General features: G+C 43.6%; 1 protein-coding gene across 2 annotated transcripts in view; it reads left to right on the forward strand.

Annotated features, from left to right (window-relative positions):
* Window positions 1–22544, forward strand: part of KAT6A (lysine acetyltransferase 6A) — an 85064-nt gene that overhangs the window by 21003 nt on the left and 41517 nt on the right. For both annotated transcript variants that reach the window (XM_075915716.2, XM_075915717.2), the window contains one exon: window positions 20805–20913. In XM_075915716.2, coding sequence (XP_075771831.2) covers window positions 20805–20913 — 109 coding nt within the window. The remainder of the gene's footprint in view (window positions 1–20804; window positions 20914–22544) is intronic.

Raw genomic sequence — 22544 nt, forward strand, 5'->3', positions numbered from 1 at the left:
GCCAAACTGGACAGTCCCTACGTAAAAGAATCAATGGACACAAATCTGATATTAGGAATGGCAACATACAAAAACCTGTAGGGGAACACTTCAATCTTCCTGGACACACAATTGCAGATCTAAAGGTAGCCATCCTGCAGCAAAAAAACTTCAGGACCAGACTTCAAAGAGAAACTGCTGAGCTACAGTTCATCTTCAAGTTTGACACAATCAACTCTGGATTAAACAAAGACTGTGAATGGCTTGCTAACTACAAAAGCAGCTTCTGCTCTCTTGGAATTCACACCTTCAGATCAGCTGCTAGAAGTGGGCCTCATCCTCTTTGATTGGATCCACCTCGTCATCTCCAGCCTGATCCTGGCCTGCATATTTATACCTGCCTCTGGAAATTTCCACTACATGCATCTGATGAAGTGGGTCTTTGCTCACGAATGCTTATGCTCCTACACTTCAGTTAGTCTATAAGGTGCCACAGGACTCCTCGCCGCTTTTGCAGATTCAGACTAACACGGCTACCCCTCTGATACTGAGAACAGCCTCTCTCCATCCTCTTTGTAACCTCCCTTCAGGAAGTTGAAGGCTGCTATCAAATCCCCCCTCACTGTTCTCTTCTGCAGACTAAATAAGCACAAATCCTTCAGCCTCTCCTTGTAAGTCATGTGCTCCAGCCCCATAATCATTTTGGTTGCCTTCTGCTGGACCCTCTCCAATGCGTCCACATCCTTTCTATAATGAGGGGCCCAGAACTGGACACAATACTCCAGATGTGGCCTCACCAATGCAGAATAAAGGGAAATAATAACTTCCCTAGATCTGCTGGCAGTGCTCCTCCTAATGCACCCCGATATGCCATTAGCCTTCTTGGCTACAAGGGCGCACTGTTGACTTATATCCAGCTTCTCATCCACTGTAATCCCCATGTCCTTTTTTGCTGAACTGCTGATTAGCCAGTCGGTCCCCAGGCTATAACAGTGTTTGGGATTTTTCTGTCCCAAGTGCACACTCAAATATGGCACCCATTCAGATGTCCCTTCCAGTGTAACATTGTTGTCCCTCCATAAAAATGAAAAAGAGCAAGTATTTGTATTGTATTACTTTTTAGGTTCAGATATCCCTTACATTTCCATTATGAAAGAAGATAAATTAGAGAGCATGTGTGATCATCTTGTATTTCTGTCATCTCTCATTTTCCTAGTATATAATCCCTGTCCTCACTTCCTGTTGCTAAATTATTTTCATCATCCTTCTCTGAACCTGCTTTTTCTGGTGTCATTCTTGAGATGAGGTGATGAAACTTGACCACTGTACTCAAGAGACTCAGGATATTTTGTCTATTTGTATAACACCAGAAGGATAAATATCAGGTTTTCTCCTATGCTTTTTGTAAGTGTAATAATTTGGCTTCCATGAGTATGTCTCTACACTGCTTCCCAGGCCAGATAGATATACATGCGCTTGCTCTGTTTAAGTTAGTATACTAAAAATAGCAGCATAGATCTAGGCTAGCCATCTAAATACAAGCCAGCTGAACACCCTTGGACCATACGTTTGTGCTTAGGTGGCTAGGCTGTCATTTGCACTAAGGATGTAAAAGTCGCTTAAAAAGGTAACCATGTAACCACTGAAAATCTTAGTGGCTACACCCACTGCGGGCTCTGCAGTATAAAGCTTAATTAAGCATTATACTGCGGAGCCCACAGCAAAGCCTCCCCAGCTCCTTCTGGTTCTGCTCTCAGAGAGGGAGGCTTCCCTGCCACACCGAAGCCTCCTCCCTGGGAGCAGGGCCAGCTTCACAGCAGGCGCAGCAGTTGCCTCCTCTGAAGTGCATCAGCCTCACTTCCAGGGAGTCATTGAGTAACCTATGGCAGCGGGGCTGGGTTGGGTCTGTCACAGATAGGGGTGGCTGGAGCAGTCCCTGCCTGCCATGGGCCCTGTCAGAATGGAGTCGCCCCCTGCCTAGGGCAGGTGGGGAGCTGCTCTTGCCCCTATGGTTAACCGGAACCCATAAGTATTACCCATATAGGGTGATGCTTACTGGTTAGATGGTTAATCTTTCACATCCCTTATTGGCAGTAGGGCTCCACTAAATTCACAGCCATGAAAAATGCATTACAGGCCATGAAATCTGGTCTTTTTTATTTCACAAGGGAAACCAGCATATCTCAAATTGGGGGTCCTGACCCAAAAGAGAGTTGCATTGATGTCTCAAGATTTTTTAGGGGAATCATGATATTGCCAGCCTTGCTTCTGCAGTGCCTGAGAGCTGGGTGACTGGAGGGTGGTGGCTGCTGACTGAGGGCCCAGCTCTGCAGGCAGAAGTGCAGAAATGAGGATCATATGGTATGGCTGTCACTCAGTTCTACACTGCTCCTGCTGGCAGCTCTGTCCAGCTGTCCAGTTCTGATTGCAGTGCTTCCACCAACAGCAGCAGTGCAGAAATAAGCATAGAAGTGCTGGAACTCCCCCATATGCAATAGCCTTGCAATCCCCAACTCCTTTCTTGGGTTAGGATCCCTACAACTAGAGCACTGTGAAATTTTAATTTAAATGGCTGAAATAAAGAAATTTACTATTTTTAAAATTCCATGGCCATGAAATTGATCATAATGGACCATCAACTTGGTAGGGCCCTCGTCATTGCCTAAGCATATATCCAGTAGGTTGGGAAGGCTTTTAATTAGGAGGCTAACCCATACCTCAGCATTCATGCAGCTGTGTTTAATATGCTAGCTTGAACAAAGCTAGCTACCTGGGCTGGGAAGGGTGCTCCTAGGTCAAGTGTACTGTACCCTGTAAGTCCTTCTCCTCAGAAGCCAAACCACTTCGCTTTTGGGCAGTAATCATATGCCCATGGGTTTCTGTCATTTGGGACTTGCTTCACTGAATCTCTTCTAATGAAAATGCTTATTGATGGACAGGCATACAAACTAGTGCATTATTGTAATGGAGCTTTTCTTCAGTACTTTCTAAAAATAAGCTGCTGAGGCTATTTCTTTGGGTGCAAAAATATGTTTAAGAAGTTTCTGCTGTTTTCATTTCATGCTAGTTGATGATTGACCTTGATCATCGTGTTTGTAGAGGGCAGCAGGAATTATTATTTATTGGTAATTTGTGAGAGGAGGAGTGGTAGCTGATCAATCCTGCAGTTCCTGAGCCTGCATTCACCGATGGCCCAAACCAGTCTTAAAAAATGATGTCTCCTTAGTAGCCCTGTAGGGCTTTTCAAACATAGTTCTCAAAACATTTAAAAAGGATTCCCCAGCTAGCCCTGGCCTACACAAGATGTTTCAAAGTGGCAATGCCGTGTGGAGCCCGGCGTATGGCCCCAGAGTCCAAGTCGCACTGCTGCTTTGAAGTATCCTTCCCCCCCCTTGCTGCCTCTTTCTCATAGAGGCGGCAAGAGGGGGGAAGCGACTAGTCAACCCAACTATGTGATAAGCATTAGTTTAAGTCTTATTGGATAGTCAACTAGTCCTTCACATCCTTCCTTCCCCCCCACGCCCCATGCCTCCCACGCAGGCAGCCAGGGAAAGGAGGAGGGAGAGTGGGTATGAGCCAGTACTTGGGGAGAGCCAGTTTACAAGACAGCTCCCTGTGAGCACCAGCTCCCACCTACCTCCCTGAGTGCAAATGTGTAATTGCTAAAAAATCCAGCAGTTACATGTTTACACAAATATGCATTTAGCATCCCTACTCCATCTACTCTTCTCATCGTGGTGAAGTACTGGAGTCAACGGGAGAGCGTTCAGAGGTTGATTTATCGAGTCTCAGCAGGTGCAATAAATTGAGCGTCAGTGGATCATTAGCTGCAGCATAGTATAGTGGAGACAAGCTAAGAAACAAAGTAGGCAAGGTAATATTTTTTATTAGATCAACTTCTGTTGGTGAGCTCTTCTTCAGGTCTGGAGAAGAACATTGTGTAAGCTCGAAAGCTTGTCTGTCTCACCAACAGCAGTTGTTCAAAAATTTTTTTATTATCTTGCCCACCTTGTCTCACTGGCTGAAAACAGTCTTTTTAATTAAAGTCTTTTCTCCTTTCCACAGGCAGTTCTCTTCCTGCAGCCATCTTCTTCTTCCCTTTTTTTGAGGGTTGCAGTCTCTGAATCTGTACTACACATTGGTTTTCTAGACACCCTTTGTATAGTAACAGCATGTGCTGTGAGGTTGGCAGCCTATAAAACACTGTCACTCTCTCTGTAGCTCCCCCCCCCTCTGAATCTGATGACATTACACAGATAGATGTGCTTGCAAGAAAAACAGCAGAAGGAGTTGAATGTCTGCCAAAAAATCTGCAGCATGAAACTGAGCTGGCTGCTTCTCATCTTGTTTTCCCGGATCTCTTATTGTGTGCATGTATTCTTCACTTGCCAGGATTTTCCTTGCTGAGCAAACAGACCAGCAGTGAGCTCTCTCCAGCCTTACAATTATACTTTCTCCAATACAGGGATACTCTTCTGAGGCTCCCATCTTCATTCAGCTTTATTATAATTATTCTAATAATAAAATGTTTTATAGGCTAGGATATTAAGTACAAAAATTAGAGCTGATTGGGCATGTAAAATGTTTGCTTTTAGTGTCTGAAGAATCTCTCAGAATTGATGAAATGAGGAAGTCTTCTAGTTGTGAAAAATCTTTTCCTTCACCTGGTGTTGCTGGAGCAGGTTAAATCCTTTCTGTTCTCTTTGAGAGAGTGTTGCATTTACAAGATCCCTTACTTTAGAAGACTGAGGGCAAAAAGGAGAAAGAATCAGTAATAAGAACAGCCCAGAAGATCACAAAAAAGAGGACTCAGATTTTTAATTATGCTGAGACTTTTTAAAATTCTCTTAGGATAAGTGAGTATGGAGAAGTACTGAGAGAGTAAAAAAGGAAAAGTTATTTATTTGTTCACCAAATGAAATTAGCAGGTCGAAAACAAACAAAAGGAAGTTTTTCTTCACACAGTACAGTCAGCCTGTGGAATTCCTTGTCAGGATGTTGTGAAGACCAAGACTTTAACAGGGTTAAAAAAAGAACTAGATAGATTCATGGAAGTTATGTCCATCAATACATATTAGCCAGGATAGGTAAGAATGATGTCCATAGCCTCTATTTGTCTGGAATGGATAACAGTAGAGGGATCACTTGATGATTACCTATTCAGTTCACTTCCTCTGGGGCATCTGGCATTGGCCACTGTCCAAAGACAGGATACTGGGCTAGATGGACCTTTGGTGTGACCTAGGTTGACTGTTCTTATGTTCATCTATGTGAACTCTCTGTAGTCATCAGCTGCATTAAATTGACCAATGCTTATTCCCAAAAGAAGTACAGAAACATTTTTGCCTCCTGTACTAGTGGGTTGCTTTAATGGCCTGGCATGGCTGCCAGATTGATTTATCCACAAAGGGTAATGGCTGCTTGTTGAGAACAACTGTCCTGAGTGAACTAGTTTTCAGTGCAGGAATATACTCTTTCTTCCTCTACTCCAGAGAAAAAAATGTATTTACTGATCTCCCTATTCTCCCCCCCAACTCTCCCAAATTATCTGTAAGCTAGTTAGTGCAGTCAACTCTCAAGTTTTGCCATTTGTCCTGCCCTGTCTCAAACATGCAGCCACATACATTTTTCCCCAGGGAGAGGAAGAAAGAAGGAAAGAGAAAAATACATGTATCAGAAGCCTCACATAACTTCATGCATCCCTGGAAAACATGGAGATGCTCCACTGATAGGCATGGAATAAGAACATGAATAGACATAGCTGGAAATCTGACATACTTATTTTTATCTGAAATGGAAACTGTTAATGGGATTGTCTGAAACCATTCAAAGGTGAACTGCAAAACTAAATCAAAATATAGTTATATTTTAGGTTAGATATTGTGGAATGCTCCTTAAAACCTGGTTAATTCTGTTCAGTACACAGCTGGGATTCCTTTTTTTTATTTTGGAGTTCCTCTTTAATAATATGCTGGATTGCTTCAGGCTGTCACCTTACACTGTGCTTCAGCTGTCTGAGAGTTCTTGTGAGAGAGACAGAAGCATGAAGCATATACACCTTTTAATGGTAATGTGTGAGTTTTAGATCCATTTGTAATATGAGGGACAACAAAATCCTACAGCAGAAAAGTTTGTCCTCCACATGAGATTTGTCTCTTTTCAACTTCTAAGGAAAATCCCATTGACATAGTCTCTGGCTTTCTGACAGGAAGTTTCAACTGTATTTCATCCATGAAATCCTCATTGAGGTCAGTGGCAAAATTCCCATTTACTTTTCTCTTTAGGAGAAAGATGCTGGGATAAACAGTGTGATGAAGCACATACTGAAACATACCTCTCACATCCACCTATTTAATTGGACCTTTGCTTTGTGAATTGTATGTATTGTGTTTAACTCCTGCTCACTGTCGTACTGTAGTCTGCTGGACATAAATTCTGCAGTAACCCTGCTCAGTTTCTTATGATTGACTGCCCTAGACATCGTGACATTTTGACAACTTCAAGTAAATTCAGAAACAGGTTTTTATTTTAAAATGAAAACCAATACTACAACCTGTTTAGTTGTTCATGTGTTTGTTTTAGATCAGCTTTTATTTTTTTATATGCACGATTGGAATATTGGTATAGAAGAGTACAACTTGCTCAGGAAGAACAGATGGGGAGAAAGGGAGGAAGTGTGGCCTTGTATATTAAAACTGTAAGCAGTTGGACTGAGATTGAGATGGACCGAGGAGACAGATTTGTTGAGTCTCTGGGTACAGATAAAAGTGGTAAAAAAGAAAGGGTGACATCATGGTAGGGATGTACTACAGACCACCTAACCAGGAATAAGAGGTTCATGAAGCTTTTCTTGAATAATTTACAAATACTAATTAACTAATAACCATAGGCCTGATTTTCAGAGATGTTGAGTGCCAGTAACTCATGTTGAATTTAGTTGGAGTACTGTGTGCTCAGCTTTTCTAAAAATCTTCATCCTGTGCTCTTTATATCATATAAGTGTCATATTTAGCAAACAAAAAGACAAGAGACTCTAGGTGGCTATGGTAATAATATCTTTTATTGGATCAACTTCTGTTGGTGAGAGAGACAAGCTTTTGAGCTTGCATACTACATTCAAGAATAAAATGTTGTTGTGACACTGAGTCAGAATAACATGGTGAGCTAAAGAGTACTGTAAATTTTTATGGAGACAGGTGTTATCCCATTTTATCTATTAACAAACTGAACCAGAGACTAGAGAAATTACTTGCCATTTTTCCCGTTAGTAAGCAGGAGGAAATTCACTTTCTGTCCTAGGAAAACAATATATATGCTTTCCAGGGAGTATATTCCAGGGAGTTGAACACTTTACTGTTAAAGGGCATCACTCTTTATTTTGGTTACCTGTTTTGGGTTCTGGTAAACCGCTTGCAGGGATGATTTCTAGAATGCACTGCTGCAGACGTCTTATTTTAAAATATGTGAGTGATTTTTATTTAAAACAAGGCTTTAATATCAACGGATTATGCAAGTAAATCTTACTGCTGTACCTGGTAAACCAGATTAAATTACAATTAAAAGTAGAATTTTATGAAGGACTTAAATCCTGGTATGACATAGAATCATAGAATACTAGAACTGGAAGGGACCTCGAGAGATCATCAAGTCCAGTCTCCTGCCCTCTTGGTAGGACCAAATACTGTCTAGACCATCCCTGATAGACATTTATCTAACCTACGCTTAAATATCTCCAGAGATGGAGATTCCACAACCTCCCTGGGCAACTTATTCTAGTGTTTGACTACCCTGACAGTTAGGAACTTTTTCCTAATGTCCAACCTAAACCTCCCTTGCTGCAGTTTAAGCCCATGGCTTCTTGTTCTATCCCCAGAGGCCAAGGTGAACAAGTTTTCTCCCTCCTCCTTATGACGCCCTTTTAGATATCTGAAAACTGCTATCATGTCCCCCCTCAATCTTCTCTTTTCTAAACTAAACAAACCCAATTCCTTCAGTCTTCCCTCATAGGTCATGTTCTGTAGACCTTTAATCATTCTTGTTGCTCTTCTCTGGACCCTCTCCAATTTCTCCACATCTTTCTTGAAATGCAGTGCCCAGAACTGAACACAATACTCCAATTGAGGCCTAACCAGCTCAGAGTAGAGCGGAAGAATGACTTCTCGTGTCTTGCTCACAACATACCTGTTAATGCATCCCAGAATCATGTTTGCTTTCTTTGCAACAGCATCACACTGCTGACTCATTCAACTTGTGGTCCACTATAACCCCTAGATCCCTTTCTGCCGTACTCCTTCCCAGACAGTCGCTTCCCATTCTGTATGTATGAAACTGATTGTTCCTTCCTCAGTGGAGCACTTTGCATTTGTCTTTATAAACTTCATCCTATTTACCTCAGGCCATTTCTCCAATTTGTCCAGGTCATTTTGAAATATGACCCTATCCTCCAGATTAGTCACAACCCCTCCCAGCTTGGTATCATCTGCAAACTTAATAAGCAGACTTTCTATACCAATATTTAAATTGTTGATGAAAATATTGAACAGAGCCGGTCCCAAAACAGACCCCTGCGGAACCCCACTTGTTATACCTTTCCAGCAGGATTGTGAACCATTAATAACTACTCTGAGTACAGTTATCCAGCCAGTTATGCACCCACCTTATAGTAGCCCCATCTAAGTTGTATTTACCTAGTTTATTGATAAGAATATCATGCAAGACCGTATCAAACGCCTTACTAAAGTCTAGGTATACCACATCCACTGCTTCTTCCTTCTCCACAAGATTTGTTATCCCATCAAAGAAAACTGTCAGATTGGTTTGACACGATTTGTTCTTTACAAATCCATGCTGGTTGTTCCCTATCACCTTGCCACTTTCCAAGTGTTTACAGATGATTTCTTTAATTACTTGCTCCATTATCTTCCCTAGCACAGAAGTAAAACTAACTGGTCTGTAGTTTCCTGGGTTGTTCTTGTTTCCCTTTTTATAGATGGGCACTATATTTGCCCTTTTCCAGTCTTCTGGAATCTCTCCTGATTTTCCAAAGATTCATCCTGGATTTTCCAAAGATGATAGCTAGAGGCTCAGATACCTCCTCTATCAGCTCCTTGTGTATTCTAGGATGCATTTCATCAGGCCCTGGTGACCTGCAGGCATCTAATTTTCTAGGTGATTTTTGACTTGTTCTTTTTTTATTTTACCTTCTAAAACTACCCCCTTCCCACTAGCATTCACTATGTTAGGCATTCCTACAGACTTCTCGGTGAAGACCGAAACAAAGAAGTCATTGAGCATCTCTGTCATTTCCAAGTTTCCTGTTACTGTTTCTCCCTCCTCACTGACCAGTGGGCCTACCCTCTCCTTGGTCTTCCTCTTGCTTCTAATGTATTTATAAAAAGTCTTGTTTCCGTTTATTCCCGTAGCTAGTTTGAGCTCATTCTGTGCCTTTGCCTTTCTAATCTTGCCCCTGCATTCCTGTGCTGTTTACCTATATTCATCCTTTGTCATTTGTCCTACTTTCCATTTTTTATATGACTCCTTTTTTATTTTTAGATCATGCCAGATCTCGTGGTTAAGCCAATGTGGTCTTTTGCCATATTTTCTATCTTTCCAACACATCGGAATAGCTTGCTTTTGGGCCCTTAACAATGTCCCTTTGAAAAACTGCCAACTCTCCTCAGTTGTTTTTCCCCTCAGTCTCAGTTCCCATGGGACCTTACCTATCAGCTCTCTGAGCTTACCAAAATCCGCCTTCCTGAAATCCATTGTCTCTATTTTGCTGTTCTCCCTTCTACCCTTCCTTAGAATTGTGAACTCTATGATTTCATGATCACTTTCACCCAAGCTGCCTTCCACTTTCAAATTCTCAACCAGTTCCTCCCTATTTGTTAGGATCAAATCTAGAACAGTTTCCCCCCTGGTAGCTTTTTCAACCTTCTGAAATAAAAAGTTGTCTCCAGTGCAGTCCAAGAACTTATTGGATAGTCTGTGCCCTGCAGTGTTATTTTCCCAACATATATCTGGATAGTTGAAGTCCCCCATCACCACCAAATCTTGGGCTTTGGATGATTTTATTAGTTGTTTAAAAAAAGCCTCATCCACTTCTTCCACCTGGGTAGGTAGCCTGTAGTAGACTCCTAGTACTACAGTCCTAGGCTAATCCCTTTTAGCCTAACCCAGAGACTCTCAACACTTCCGTCTCCTATGTCCATCTCCACCTCACACCAAGTGTGTTCATTTTTAATGTATAAGGCAACACCTCCTCCCTTTTTTCCCTGTCTATCCTTCCTGAGCAAGCTGTACCCTTCCATACAAACATTCCAATCATGTGTATTATCCCACCAAGTTTCTGTGATGCCAACAATGTCATAATTGTACTTATTTATTAGCACTTCCAGTTCTTCCTGCTTATTTCCCATACTTCTTGCATTTGTATATAGGCATCTAAGATCCTGATTTGACCTTGCCTCCCAGTTTTGCCCTGACCCTCCTTTCTCTCAGCCATTGTAGCCCACGCTCGCACCCATTTCCGACCCATCTCCCAGGTCTGTGCGGAACCTGGGGTCAGCTGGGGACTTCCCAGCTGACCCTGGGATCCATTGCTTTGAAATGCACAAGAGCCCCCTCTGGGGACTCTTGTGCATTTCAAAGCAGACACACTGAGTGCAGCCCAGAGTCAGCAGGACTTCCTGCTGGCCCCAGGCTGTATGCGGAGTTCCATATTCCTCCTTTGAAATGTACAGGAGCCCCAGTACAGCTAGTCCATCAACTAGTCAAGTAGTCAGTTCACTGCATTTTAACATCCTTAGTACTTACAACACCTTGTCCAGGGTTCTGCAATTCACTATAGCCCACCATAGCTGATTTTCAACCACTGGACCTGGACTTCAGATGGGTCTGCAATCTAGTCTAAACTCTGAGCTGTCCAGGGTACTGCTGCCTTCCCAGTTGGTCAGTCTCTGAGTCTGCCTGGATTGAGCTCCAGAGAGGAACTACCTGGTCCTGGCCCAGCAGCTTCTTTATATCAGCTTGCTGGTAGCAGCAGAAGCAGCCACTCTAGCTTGCCTGGAGGACTTCTCCTCTGCTATTTTTCTGGGGACAGTGTGTGGCAAGACCATAATCCTCCAGCATGGAGCTTTGGCCCTACTGCATCCCGTCACATGTAGACATAAGAACATAGGAATGGACATACTGGGTTAGACAACAGTCCATCTAGCCCAGTATCCTCTCTGCTGACAGTAGCCAATGCCAGATGCCCTAGAGGGAGGGAATACAACAGGTAATCCTCACGTGATCCCTCCCCTATCACCAACCTCCAGAGAAACAGAGGCTAGGGACATCATTCCTACCCATCCTGACTAATAGCCATTGATGGACCTAACCTCCATGAATCTATTTGGCTCTTTTTTAAGCCCCGTTAAAAGTTCTAGCCTTCACTGCATCCTCTGGCAAGGAGTTCCAAAGGTTGACTGTGCGCTGAGTGAAGAAAAACTTCCTTCTGTTTGTTTTAAACCTGCTGCCTATTAATTTCATTTGCTGACCCTTAGTTCTTCTTCGAGTGCTTGCTCGTGTCCATTCGAATGAGGTGCATGTGCACACCGCATGCACGGTTCCTGGAGCTTTTTTTCCCCAGTGGTATCCATTGGGCCAGTAGGTCGCCCCCTGGAGTGGTGCCAAGATAACAGTGAGCCTGCTGGCCCTCTCCCTCCTCAGTTCCTTCTTACCACATGTGACAGTTGTTGGAGCTTCTTGTGTCATCTTCTAAACCCAGCTATTAGAGTTCTTTGTATTGTAAATAGTTCTTCAGTTGTTAGTTAGATTTAACAGTTATAGTTAGTATAAGGAGTTTGTGTGCTCTCCCCCCTGTTGGGGGAGAGTGATGCCAGGTCTGCATGGATTCAAGCCCTGTGAATCCTGTGCGAAACCGATGCCTCATGGTTACCCCCATGAGTCTTGTTTGAAGTGACTGACTCCTGCAAAATCTGCAAGGGGGTTAAGCCAAGGACGAAACTGGAGAGATTCCTGCTTAAAATTGCTTTTAATGGAGTTGGCGCTTCAACCGGCACCAGGGAGGGACGTTGTGGTGCTCAGTGCACCGGCGTCGGTACGAAAAACCCAACCAGGACCCCTCCGTACCATGGCACCGAAATCTTAGGCACCGTTCGCAGTCTCTGATACCAAAGAAGAAGAGAGACACCAGAGGGAGGTCACTGGCTAAGAGAGTTCATGGTAGCCAGCACCGACCCTTCATTCCCCTTCAAGACTCCCTGAGGCGTCAGCGAGAGGAAGACACCCAGAGAAGGTGTGAAGACCATAGTCCAGTACTGGTCCACGTTCAAAGGCCATTCATGCTGGAGACCTTTGAGGTGGCACAAGTGCTAATTGAACTCACGGCATTGCCTGAACAGTCCTCTCCGTACCAGGAACATTTACCAGCAGCACCAGTATCAGCGACCACACTTGTCACCGGGTCAGTGCAGGCACCAGCGGTACTGTCAAGTGCAATGCACTCTCTAAGCCAGTCGGCACTGAGCACAGGGATGACCCTGCATGGAGCACCGCACCAAACAATACTGCACACAGTGCCAGTGCCGATGGTTACAGTGCCAGTGCCATCACCAGTACCCGCAGTAGCTTCCCCTTCTGCAGTGCAGAGGGCATCGGGCACCGCGCCTCCAGCACAGACGATCATGGGCCCTCCTAGACATACGGGGAAGTTGGAGTCCATGGAGAGATTCAGGCATGAGCTCCTCCATAAGGCATCGCCTATCGCACAACCCTGGTCTGCATCCGATTACTCTTCGGAGTCCGAGGCTGAATCGATGCAATCTATAACATCGTCAAGGGCCTCGACCCGCCACTGGTCTTGATCCCAGCACCAGTCCAGGCACAGGGAGTTCCAGCAGACTTGGCCTCCCCAAACCCAACCACCCGTGGCCCTTTTGGACACCATGGGCCTATCACCAATGGCAAGGCCCAATGCCACCTTCAAGGGGCTCAAGCGCACTAAGGACCAGGAGTACCCCGTCAGCCTCACTGTCAAGGCCTCCTGATGCAGACCGCACGCAAAGCCCAACGAGACAAGCACCCAGGAACAAAACAGGACGGGAGGCCCCTGTGGTTCCAGTCCCCAGGGAGCCAGGCATTTTTACCAGGCTTGGACCCGAATTACTTCAGACAAATGGGTGTTAGACCTGATAGAATCGGGTTACTCTATCCCTTTCCTCTGTCTGTCTCTTACCCATCCCCCTTCCCAGGCCCTCTTCAGGGACCCATCTCACGAGACTCTTTTAAGTAAAGAGGTACTCTCGCTTCTTACCAAGGGAGCGGTGGAAAGGGTCCCAAGGAGGCTCCTGGGAAAAGGTTTTTACTCCCTCTATTTCCTCATCCCATCCTGGACCTCAGGGGCCTCAGGTTCATAAAGAAGACAAGGTTCAGGGTGGTCACACTCGCCTCCATCATTCCCACGTTAGAAATAGGGGACTGGTATGCGGCCCTCAATTTACAGGATGCTTATTTTCATGTAGTCATAAGACCAAGTCACAGACGCTATCTGCGGTTCGTGGTAGACCAGGAACATTTTCAATTTGTGGTCCTACTCTTTGGACTCTCCATCACCCCCCGAGTGTTCCCCAACTGCATGGCGGTGGTGGCGGCCTTCCTCAGAAGGCTCAGAATTCAAGTATTTCCATACCTGGATGACTGACTCATCAGAGATCGGTCAGGAGAAAGATACGCGCTCACATAGCCCTCATAAGGTCTTTGTTTGGGGAGCTGGGCCTTTCAATAAATGAGGAGACGACTATGTTGACCCCCTCACAGGACATAGAGTTCGTGGGGCCTACCTGGACGCCATCACGGGCAGAGCATCCCTCTCCACGACCAGATTCAGAGCCATAACAAACATTGTACAAGGACTCAGACTGTCCTCACTTATGACAGGGAGGAACTGCATGAGGCTGCTCGGTCATATGGCCTCATGAACACACATGGTTTCACATGCCAGACTGAGACTCAGACCATTATAGGCATGGTTAGCCCGAACATTGTTAGACTCGGGCACACTGGGACCCAATCTTGTCGATTCCACAGGAGGTCCTTCAGTCACTTCAGTGGTGGACTTAAGAAGCAGAAGTGTGCAAGGGTGGCCTTCCTCACCAAGATACTCACTGTGAGACTAGTCACCGACGCCTCAGATGTAGGTTGGAGGGCACATGTGGTGCATTACAGGACACGAGGTCTATGGACTTCCCAGTAGAGGGACTTACATATAAATGTCAAGGAATTGAGGGCAGTCAGGAAGTCATGCAAAGTCTTCCTTGCCCAACTCTCGGGCAAGATGGTGTTGTTATTTTTGGACAATGTAGCAGCGATGTTCTATATAAACAAACAGGGTGGAGCTCGTTTCTCTCCCCTTTGTCAAGAAGCCCTAGTTCCGTGGGATTTTTGTATAGCCCACAACATTCAACTCTAGGCAGTGTACTTGCCAGGGACCAAGAATGTGTTAGCGGACACACTAAGTTGATCGTTCGGAACACACGAGTGGTCCATAAAGGGGAAACTATTGCAAGGGTTATTCCACAAGTGTGGTTGTCCCCTGGTGGACCTATTCACCACAGAGGTGAACAAGAAGTGTCCAACCTATTTTTCCTTCATGGGACAGGAAACGGGTTCCAGGGGGGATGTGCTAGTCACCAACTGGCCCAAGGGACTGCTCTATGCATTTTCCCCATTTCCATTGATCCCCAAGGTTCTCACCACGGTCAGGAGCTTCAAAGCCTAGGTCATCCTAATAGCCCTGGATTGGCCCAGACAGTACTGGTACCCAATCCTCCTGGACATACTCCAGGACAAGCCGCAAGCCCTACCTATCACCCCCAACATAATCACTCAGGGCTGGGGGGAGGGCTTCCTGTACCATCCAAACGTCAGATCCCTCTGCCTAACAGCGTGGCTTATCCATGGCTGACTGCTATGGAACTGACGTGTTCCAAAGCTGTGAGAACAGTCCTGTAGGGAAGCAGAAAGCCCACTACAAGAGCAGCTTACTCAGCTAAATGGAAGAGATTTTCCCTATGGAATGCAGATAAATTAATAGATTCTTGTGCTGCACCCATTTCACTGGTTTTAGATTATCTACTGGGACTGAGCCAGACAGGCCCTTTCTACGTCATCCATTAGGGTACATCTGGCGGCCATGTCAGCTTTTCACATGGGGGTTATGGGCAGATCCCTCTTCACGAATCAGATGATCAAGAGGTTCCTTAAAGGGGTGGATAGGCTGTTCCCACATGTGAAGGCACTTGTGCCACTGTGGGACCTTAATCTGATGCTTACCAAGCTCATGTCTTCACCCTTTTGAGCCACTAGCCATGTGCTTATTAAAGCATCTCTCCTTTAAAGTGGTCTTTATTGTGGCAATCACTTTGGCAAGGAGAGTGTCTGAGCTCAGGGCGTTGACGGTAGAACTCCCCTACTTGGTCTTCTCTGCTGACAGGGTAAGATTGCGACCCCACCCAGCCTTCCTCCCAAAGGTGGTATCCACTTTCCACATGTCCCAAGACATATACTTACCTATGTTTTTTCCCAGAATCCCACCAATTTCCTACGGAACAAGCCCTCCACTCACTTGATGCAAAGAGGGTGTTAGCTTTCTACATAGGTAGAACAAGACACTTCCCGTAAGTCGTTCCAACTCCCGTGTTATGGCCCACTCTACATGAGTGCACGCGTCCACAGCGGCGTTTGTAGCATCAGGTCTCTATTGTAGATATCTGTAGGGCAGCTACCTTGTCTTCAGTCCCTATGTTTACATCGCACTATGCCATTTCACAACAGGCCAGGAGTGATGCAGTCCTGGGCTCCACAATTTTAAGTTCAGTTCTGTAAAACAAACAAAAACATGTTAGATGAAAGGTAGTTCTGAATTATTCTTCATCACGCCTCCGACCCCACCTCCTGGTGTTTGGGCTAGGGAGTCACCTCGTTCGAATGGACTTGAAGAAGAAATAACAGCTGCTTACTTGTAACTTGTTCTTCGAGATGCGTTGCTCATGTCCATTCGATTCCCCTCCCCCTCCCGCCTCTCCTTTGTCGGAGTCTCTGGCAAGAAGGAACTGAGGAGGGAGAGGGCCAGCAGGGGGTACTTACGCACCGTTATCTTGGGCGCCACTCCAGGGGGCGACCTGCCAACCCGATGAGTACCGCTGGGGAAAAAATGCTGCGGGAACTGTGCACATGGCATGCATGCACACCTCATTCAAATGGTCATGAGCAACACATCTTGGAAAAACAGCAGTTACAGGTAAGTAACTGTTTTTTCTTATATTGTTGGAATAAGTAAATAACTTTTCCTTATTTACTTTTTCCACACCAGTCATGATTTTATAGACCTCTTATCATATTCCCCCCTCCCCCGTCTCCTTTTTGCTAAAATGAAAAGTCCAAGTCTTTTTAATCTCACTTCATATGAGACCCGTTCCAAACCCCTAATCATTATTGTTTCCTGGAAATCTAAGTATACTATATCCATTGGATCCCCCTTGTCCACATGTTTGTTGACCCCTTCAAAGAACTCTAGCAGATTAGTAAGGCATGATTTCCCTTTAAAGAAACCATGTTGACTTTCCCCCAACAAATTATGTTCATCTATGTGTCTGACAATTTTATTTTTTACTGTAGTTTCAACTAATTTGCCTAGAACTGATGTTACACTTATTGGTCGATAATTGCCAGGATCACCTGTAGAGCCCTTTTTAAATATTGGTGTCATGTTAGCTATCTTCCAGTCATTAGGTATGGAAGCTGATTTAAAGGATAGATTACAAACCACAGTTAATAGTTCTGTAATTTCCCATTTGAGTTCTTTCAGAACTCTTGGGTGAATGCCATCTGGTCCTGGTGACTTAGACAGTGCTGTGTCGATGGAAAAATTCTTACGTGGACCTAATTACTGTCTCTCGGGAGAATTAACTACAGTCACAAGACAGTCACTCCCCTTGCTATCGTGAGTGTCTGCACTGAAGTGCTACAGCTGAGCAGCTTCAGCTGTGCCACTCTAGCATTTTAAGTGTAGAGGTAGCCTTAGTGAAATGAGGTGGTAGCCATAGTAATCAGATCCAGAATATATTGTCTACCTGGAGCTTTCCTAAAGAACTTGTCCTGTCCCATGTCGTCCCCCCCCCCCCTCCCCCACAGTATTTAGCTACTTATTGCTGTGATCTATCATATTGGGAGCTGGTGTTAAAGGCCTCCCAGACATTGAAGCTCATACAGCATGCTTATTAGGGATGTTAGATATTGGTAATTTTAGTAATTGTGTAACCGCAACACTTTTTAGAGGTTACAGGTTACTGAAATGCTTGCTAGGGCTGGCAGCCAATGCACTCCCGGCCCCATGGGCACCAGCTCCTGCCTCTTCCCCACTGCCTCTGATACAGGCTATGCTTATCCGTCAGTCATTTAAATGACTATATGCTAATGTCTCTAGTCTGGTGTGTATGTTTCTGTCCCCCTCTCCCAAGCCCTGTCCTTTCCTGCCACCACCTCCTCCCTACCCCCCATTGTACTCCATCCGTGGCACGGGGCAGCAAGGGTTAGGCCCCCTCTACTCACTGCGTCAGAGAGAGCCATAAAGAAGTGGAGCAAGTACACACACCGAGTACTCTTTGCTTCCCTGTGGCTCTCTCTGCCACAGCAAGTAGCGGGGACCCAAACCCTGCTGCTCTGTGCCAGGCCCCACAGTAATCCCTGAGGCCACATACTTCGAGGGATGGAGTGCAATGGTGGGGGGACAGGGCAGTGGCCAGCAAGGGTGGGGTTTGAGAAATCGAGATGGACACTCCCCCTTTTTCTCCCAGGCTGCCGGGATTCCAGGCCAGATTATGAAAATGCTCCAGCCATAGATGGCCCATGGGCCGTGAGTTTGAGACCCCTGTTCTATAACATTGTATTGAACAACTGAAAGAGAGAATATGCTTTAGTGCCAATACTGCAGTGCATGTATACAAAATGAACAAACTAATGTCTTGGGAGAAGGAATTAAAATCTGGTTTGTGTCACAAAATCATTGTTTTTTGTCACTTATACACCTTTGAGGACTTTATTATATTATTAGTATAGTTCTTTAAATTGAAAGATCTCAAAATTCTTTCTAAAAGTGGGTGGTGTCACCCTCATTTTTACAGAAAGGCTTACATACCAATGGGTTAAGTGACTTGTTCAAGGTGATACGATGGGTCAGTAGCAGAGATGGGAATACAACAGGTCTTCTGACTCTAAGCTAGGTGTTTAGTCCATTAGACTACAGCTGAGGTAACTCTAGAATGTCAGAGGAAATACATGGATTTTTACTGTAATCACCAGAACTGTGTGTAGTGCTCCACTTTTGATTTCCTGGTTCTTTGTCCTTTTGTGCTGGATACTTGTGTGGTATATGTACTTGCAGTCTCCTGGCATCTCTTTGATGCACATATACATACAAGGTGGAGAGCAGGCTGCTAGTAGTTTAATTACAGTTCTGCATTCTTTTAGCATTGTATATGCAATGATGACGTCTTTCTATGTAATTTTCATTAGCAATTCACATTTCCAGATGATTGCTTAGTGTGAGATTTGAACATTTTTGTAGCTTTCACACGTATGCTTATTTAAATTTATGAAGTAATTTTTTTTAATCCTACAGTCAACATTCTCTTTAATCTTTTCCATCCATGTTCAGACTTTTTCATCCATGTGCAGAATAAATTTATGTACACCGAGGAATGTACAAATGTACACCACCAGCAGAAACAAAAAACCTAGCTGTGGTGCTCTGCTGGGTAGCATTTTAATCTCTCCTGAGCAGGCTCATAGGCGCACAGTTTACAGTGAACACTGCCTATAGCCCTTTTAAAAATGATGAGGCTTCACTAAATTCAGTCTTAAAACAAGCATAAGTTTATTCATATGGAGTCTGTCTCAGCTCTGTTGTAGCAGAACAGAGCTCTTATGTTCAAAGCAAACCTGCAAAATATCCTTAATTGTTTAAATTTTGCTTTTTGAGTTGGTAGTGTTGTGAAACAAAGTAGCTTAATATAAAACCACAACTTCAATGTCATTGTAAAACTCTCCAGTTACATTGCTTCTGTGAAATAGGATGTAATCAAAGGAACATTAGTATCATGTAAGCTTTAATTCTGACCAAATTGGAAATCTACAGTACAGATATTATTCATTGTCTAATGGTTAGTTGTAAAATAGTTTTGTGTTAACAGCTGCATTTATTGCTTCATGTACAAATTTGTCTCTGAAAGGTTATTCTGATATGTTCAGATTCATTATGAAAATAGAACTTCAGGTGAAACAAAATCTGTCTTTGGAGGGCAGATGAGAGAAAGGGCACAATGAAATTCAGCATGAGAATTGGTCTTTAGTGAGCAGGTTGCTGGCAGGAGTAGATGGGTAGGATTCAAAACAAATTAAAGTGGTAGGTTTAAAAAAAGCTCATGAATGAGCAATATTTTCTGATTTAAAATGTTAATGATTAGATCACTGATTATAAATAATGAATTAAAAATGTCAGCAGTGTTTTGATGAGTTTAAATCCTAAAAACATTGTACTGCATGTATCATTGCTTTGAAAGGGGAGGACAGCTGTTTTCGTTGGGATTTTTATTGAGAAGGAGCTGCAGTGGCCCAGAGGATAGAGTGCAAGACTAGGGTTAGAGAGAGATGAGTTTTGTTTCCAGCTCTGCCACTGGCTTGCCATGTGACCTTGGGCAAGTCACTTTTCTTTGTGCCTCAATATCCCCACTTTTAAAATGCAGATGATGATACTTTGCCTCTTTTGTAAAGTGCTATGTGATCTATTGATGAAAATAGCTATGTAAGAGATAGGTGATAGTGTTATGGCAGAGATCATCTTTGTTTAATAATGAGGTAATTTATGTGTGGAAGACTACGTGCAGCATGGTAAGAGGACACTGCAGTTAAGGAGAGGCAGTTGGACACAAAAAAATCTAACAGGAGAATAAAAAAGGAAGAGTAAAGATAATTTTCTAAAATATCTCCATTCACATAACAGAAATTAGTGTATAGGCAGGTCCCATAGTTCCCAAGAACTAACCTTGGAGACTTTTCTCAGTAGATTACTCTGAAAATTTCCTTAACCTAAGGCTGAGGGTTAAAACAACTGATCTTATCTGTACATTTCCCCCTCTCTGCCAAATAGTCATCCCTTTCTAGGTCCTGTTGTGCAGTTAGCTTCTAGCCCCAAGATACACACTACACTGTAGGAATTTTCTACAAGCTTTGTTTTGAGTGCTTCCATCTGGTGGTCACTGAGGAGAGTACAACTCAGTCTCTGTTCAGTGCGTGCATAGGTTGCTCCAGTCACATTGAATCATCTTATATATAAATGAGAGGCACAGATGTGTCTTTCTGGCATAGAGTTGCATCCATGTAATGAACATTGAAGATTGTATGATATATTAGAGAGTGTGGTTGTGTAATTAAAAACTGTATCAAAATGCAGATGTACTAAGGGGGTCACTCTGAATGTACAGAATTAAAGCTGGGATGCACCAAAACTAAGATTAATTGCTTAAACTGCAATCTCCATGTTCTCTTGATGTAGTTTCCTAATGGAATTTTATATGTATGTTAATTTGCTCTTAAAGCTACAATTCCATACTGTGTAAATTATACAACTTAGTGATATCCACACGATATATCATTGTGTAATATTTCCTCTGCAAACTATGTAAGTTGTATAATTATTTGAAAATGCGGACAAAAAGATATAGACTGATACATTGAGTGTTTTGATTTCTGCTTTTTCCTCACAGCCAGTTGCTGAACCAATCCCAATCTGCAGTTTCTGCCTTGGTACAAAAGAACAGAATCGTGAGAAGAAACCCGAGGAGCTTATCTCTTGCGCTGATTGTGGCAACAGTGGTAGGTGGCCACTTACAGTGCTCCTGGAAGCAATTGTATCTCTGGAACAGGAAGATCTAGTATGATATGTATGATAAGTATTATATCTAGTATGAGATGATAGCTGCATGACTGTCCTGGATGGGGAACAATAGTGTTTGGCTAGCTGATCTTTGTGCTTCTTCAGCTTGGGGCATAGTGGAATTTAACTGGCACATAATTAGTTCAGAAGCCCTTGATAAACTTTTTAGAAAGCTATCTTCTCTATGGCCAGTTTTGTCATCTCTGTGACCCCAATTCAACAAAGCACATAGGCATTTAAGTAGGTACTTAAGTGCTTTGCTAACTTCATGCATTTATACTCACACTCATCCAAGGCCTCCTGAAGGTGCAACTTTTAAATAATGAGAGTAATTAACTATTGGAACAATTTACCATGGTGGATTCTCTATTGCTGCAATTTTTAAAATCAGGATCTGAATTTTTTTTTCTCTAAAAGCTCTGCTCTGGGAATTATTTTGTGGAAGTTCTGTGGCCTGTATTACACAGGAAGTCTGACTACATGATTACAGTTGTCTCTTCATAAATTTCAGGGCCAGAAGGGACTATTGTGATCATCTGGTACAACCTCCTGTACAACACAGGCCAGGCCGTAGGACTTCTCCAAAATCTGTCTCTCCTCATGCTCTCTGAATTTGTTCCATGTTGATGACTCACTTGATCCTTTAGCTGCTCATCTCCTTTCCCTCACCTCATTTTACCTGCAGCACTGAATCAACTCTCCTATTGACCATACTGGCCACTCTAAATATTTTAACTACTTCTTGCATAACTTTTCTAAGATCCTGCCTCTCCATCCACACAGAAAAGCTTCTTATCCAGGTTTTCCTCATCTCATACCTTGCTATTGCAACCTTCTCCTCTCTGGGTTTAACTCATCCTATTTTGCTTCATTTATATCTATTCAGAATGCTTACTACAAACATGAATTTTCAGGCTCACTGCTATTTCTTCTATACCCCGTATCAAATGCAAACTACTTATCTTCTCTTCACCTTCATGGCCTAAAATCTCCTCTACCACCAAAGATGACAGCGTTCTTTGTCCATTTGATCACTTGATGATTACCTGTTTCTGTTCACTCCTTCTGGGGCATTGGCCACTGTCAGAAGACAGGATACTGGGCTAGATGGACCTTTGGTCTGACCCAGTATGATCGTTCTTATGCTATTATGTTCTTCTTTGCTAGCCCAGATGTGTGTGTTTGAAAATTTGTGTCTCATGCTGCAGCATATGCCTGGGAGAATCTCTCCATAAACATCTACAAAGTCACCTTGTTGTCCCCTTGCAAATCCCACCTTAAAACTGTTCTGCCATAGTGTCTGCAAAAACGTGGCAGTGGTTAGATACCTGATATACTATGACTGCTGCTTAATTGGCAACCTGTACTATCTCCTTATTTCTTTATGCTCTCTCCACTTATTTGTATTCATCTGTTGTACTTTGTCCTGTATTTAGATTGTAAACTATTGGCAGCAGGGACATGTAGTTATAATGTGAATGCCGTGAGGCTCTGATCTAAAATTAGTTGTAAATAACTACAGAAAATGTCGTTAGCAGTTTACAGAAACCTCTCCTGGGAGATACCTGCT

Source organism: Pelodiscus sinensis, chromosome 28 (genome assembly GCF_052426305.1).
Source record: "Pelodiscus sinensis isolate ZL-2025 chromosome 28, ASM5242630v1, whole genome shotgun sequence".
Taxonomy (NCBI): domain Eukaryota; kingdom Metazoa; phylum Chordata; order Testudines; family Trionychidae; genus Pelodiscus; species Pelodiscus sinensis.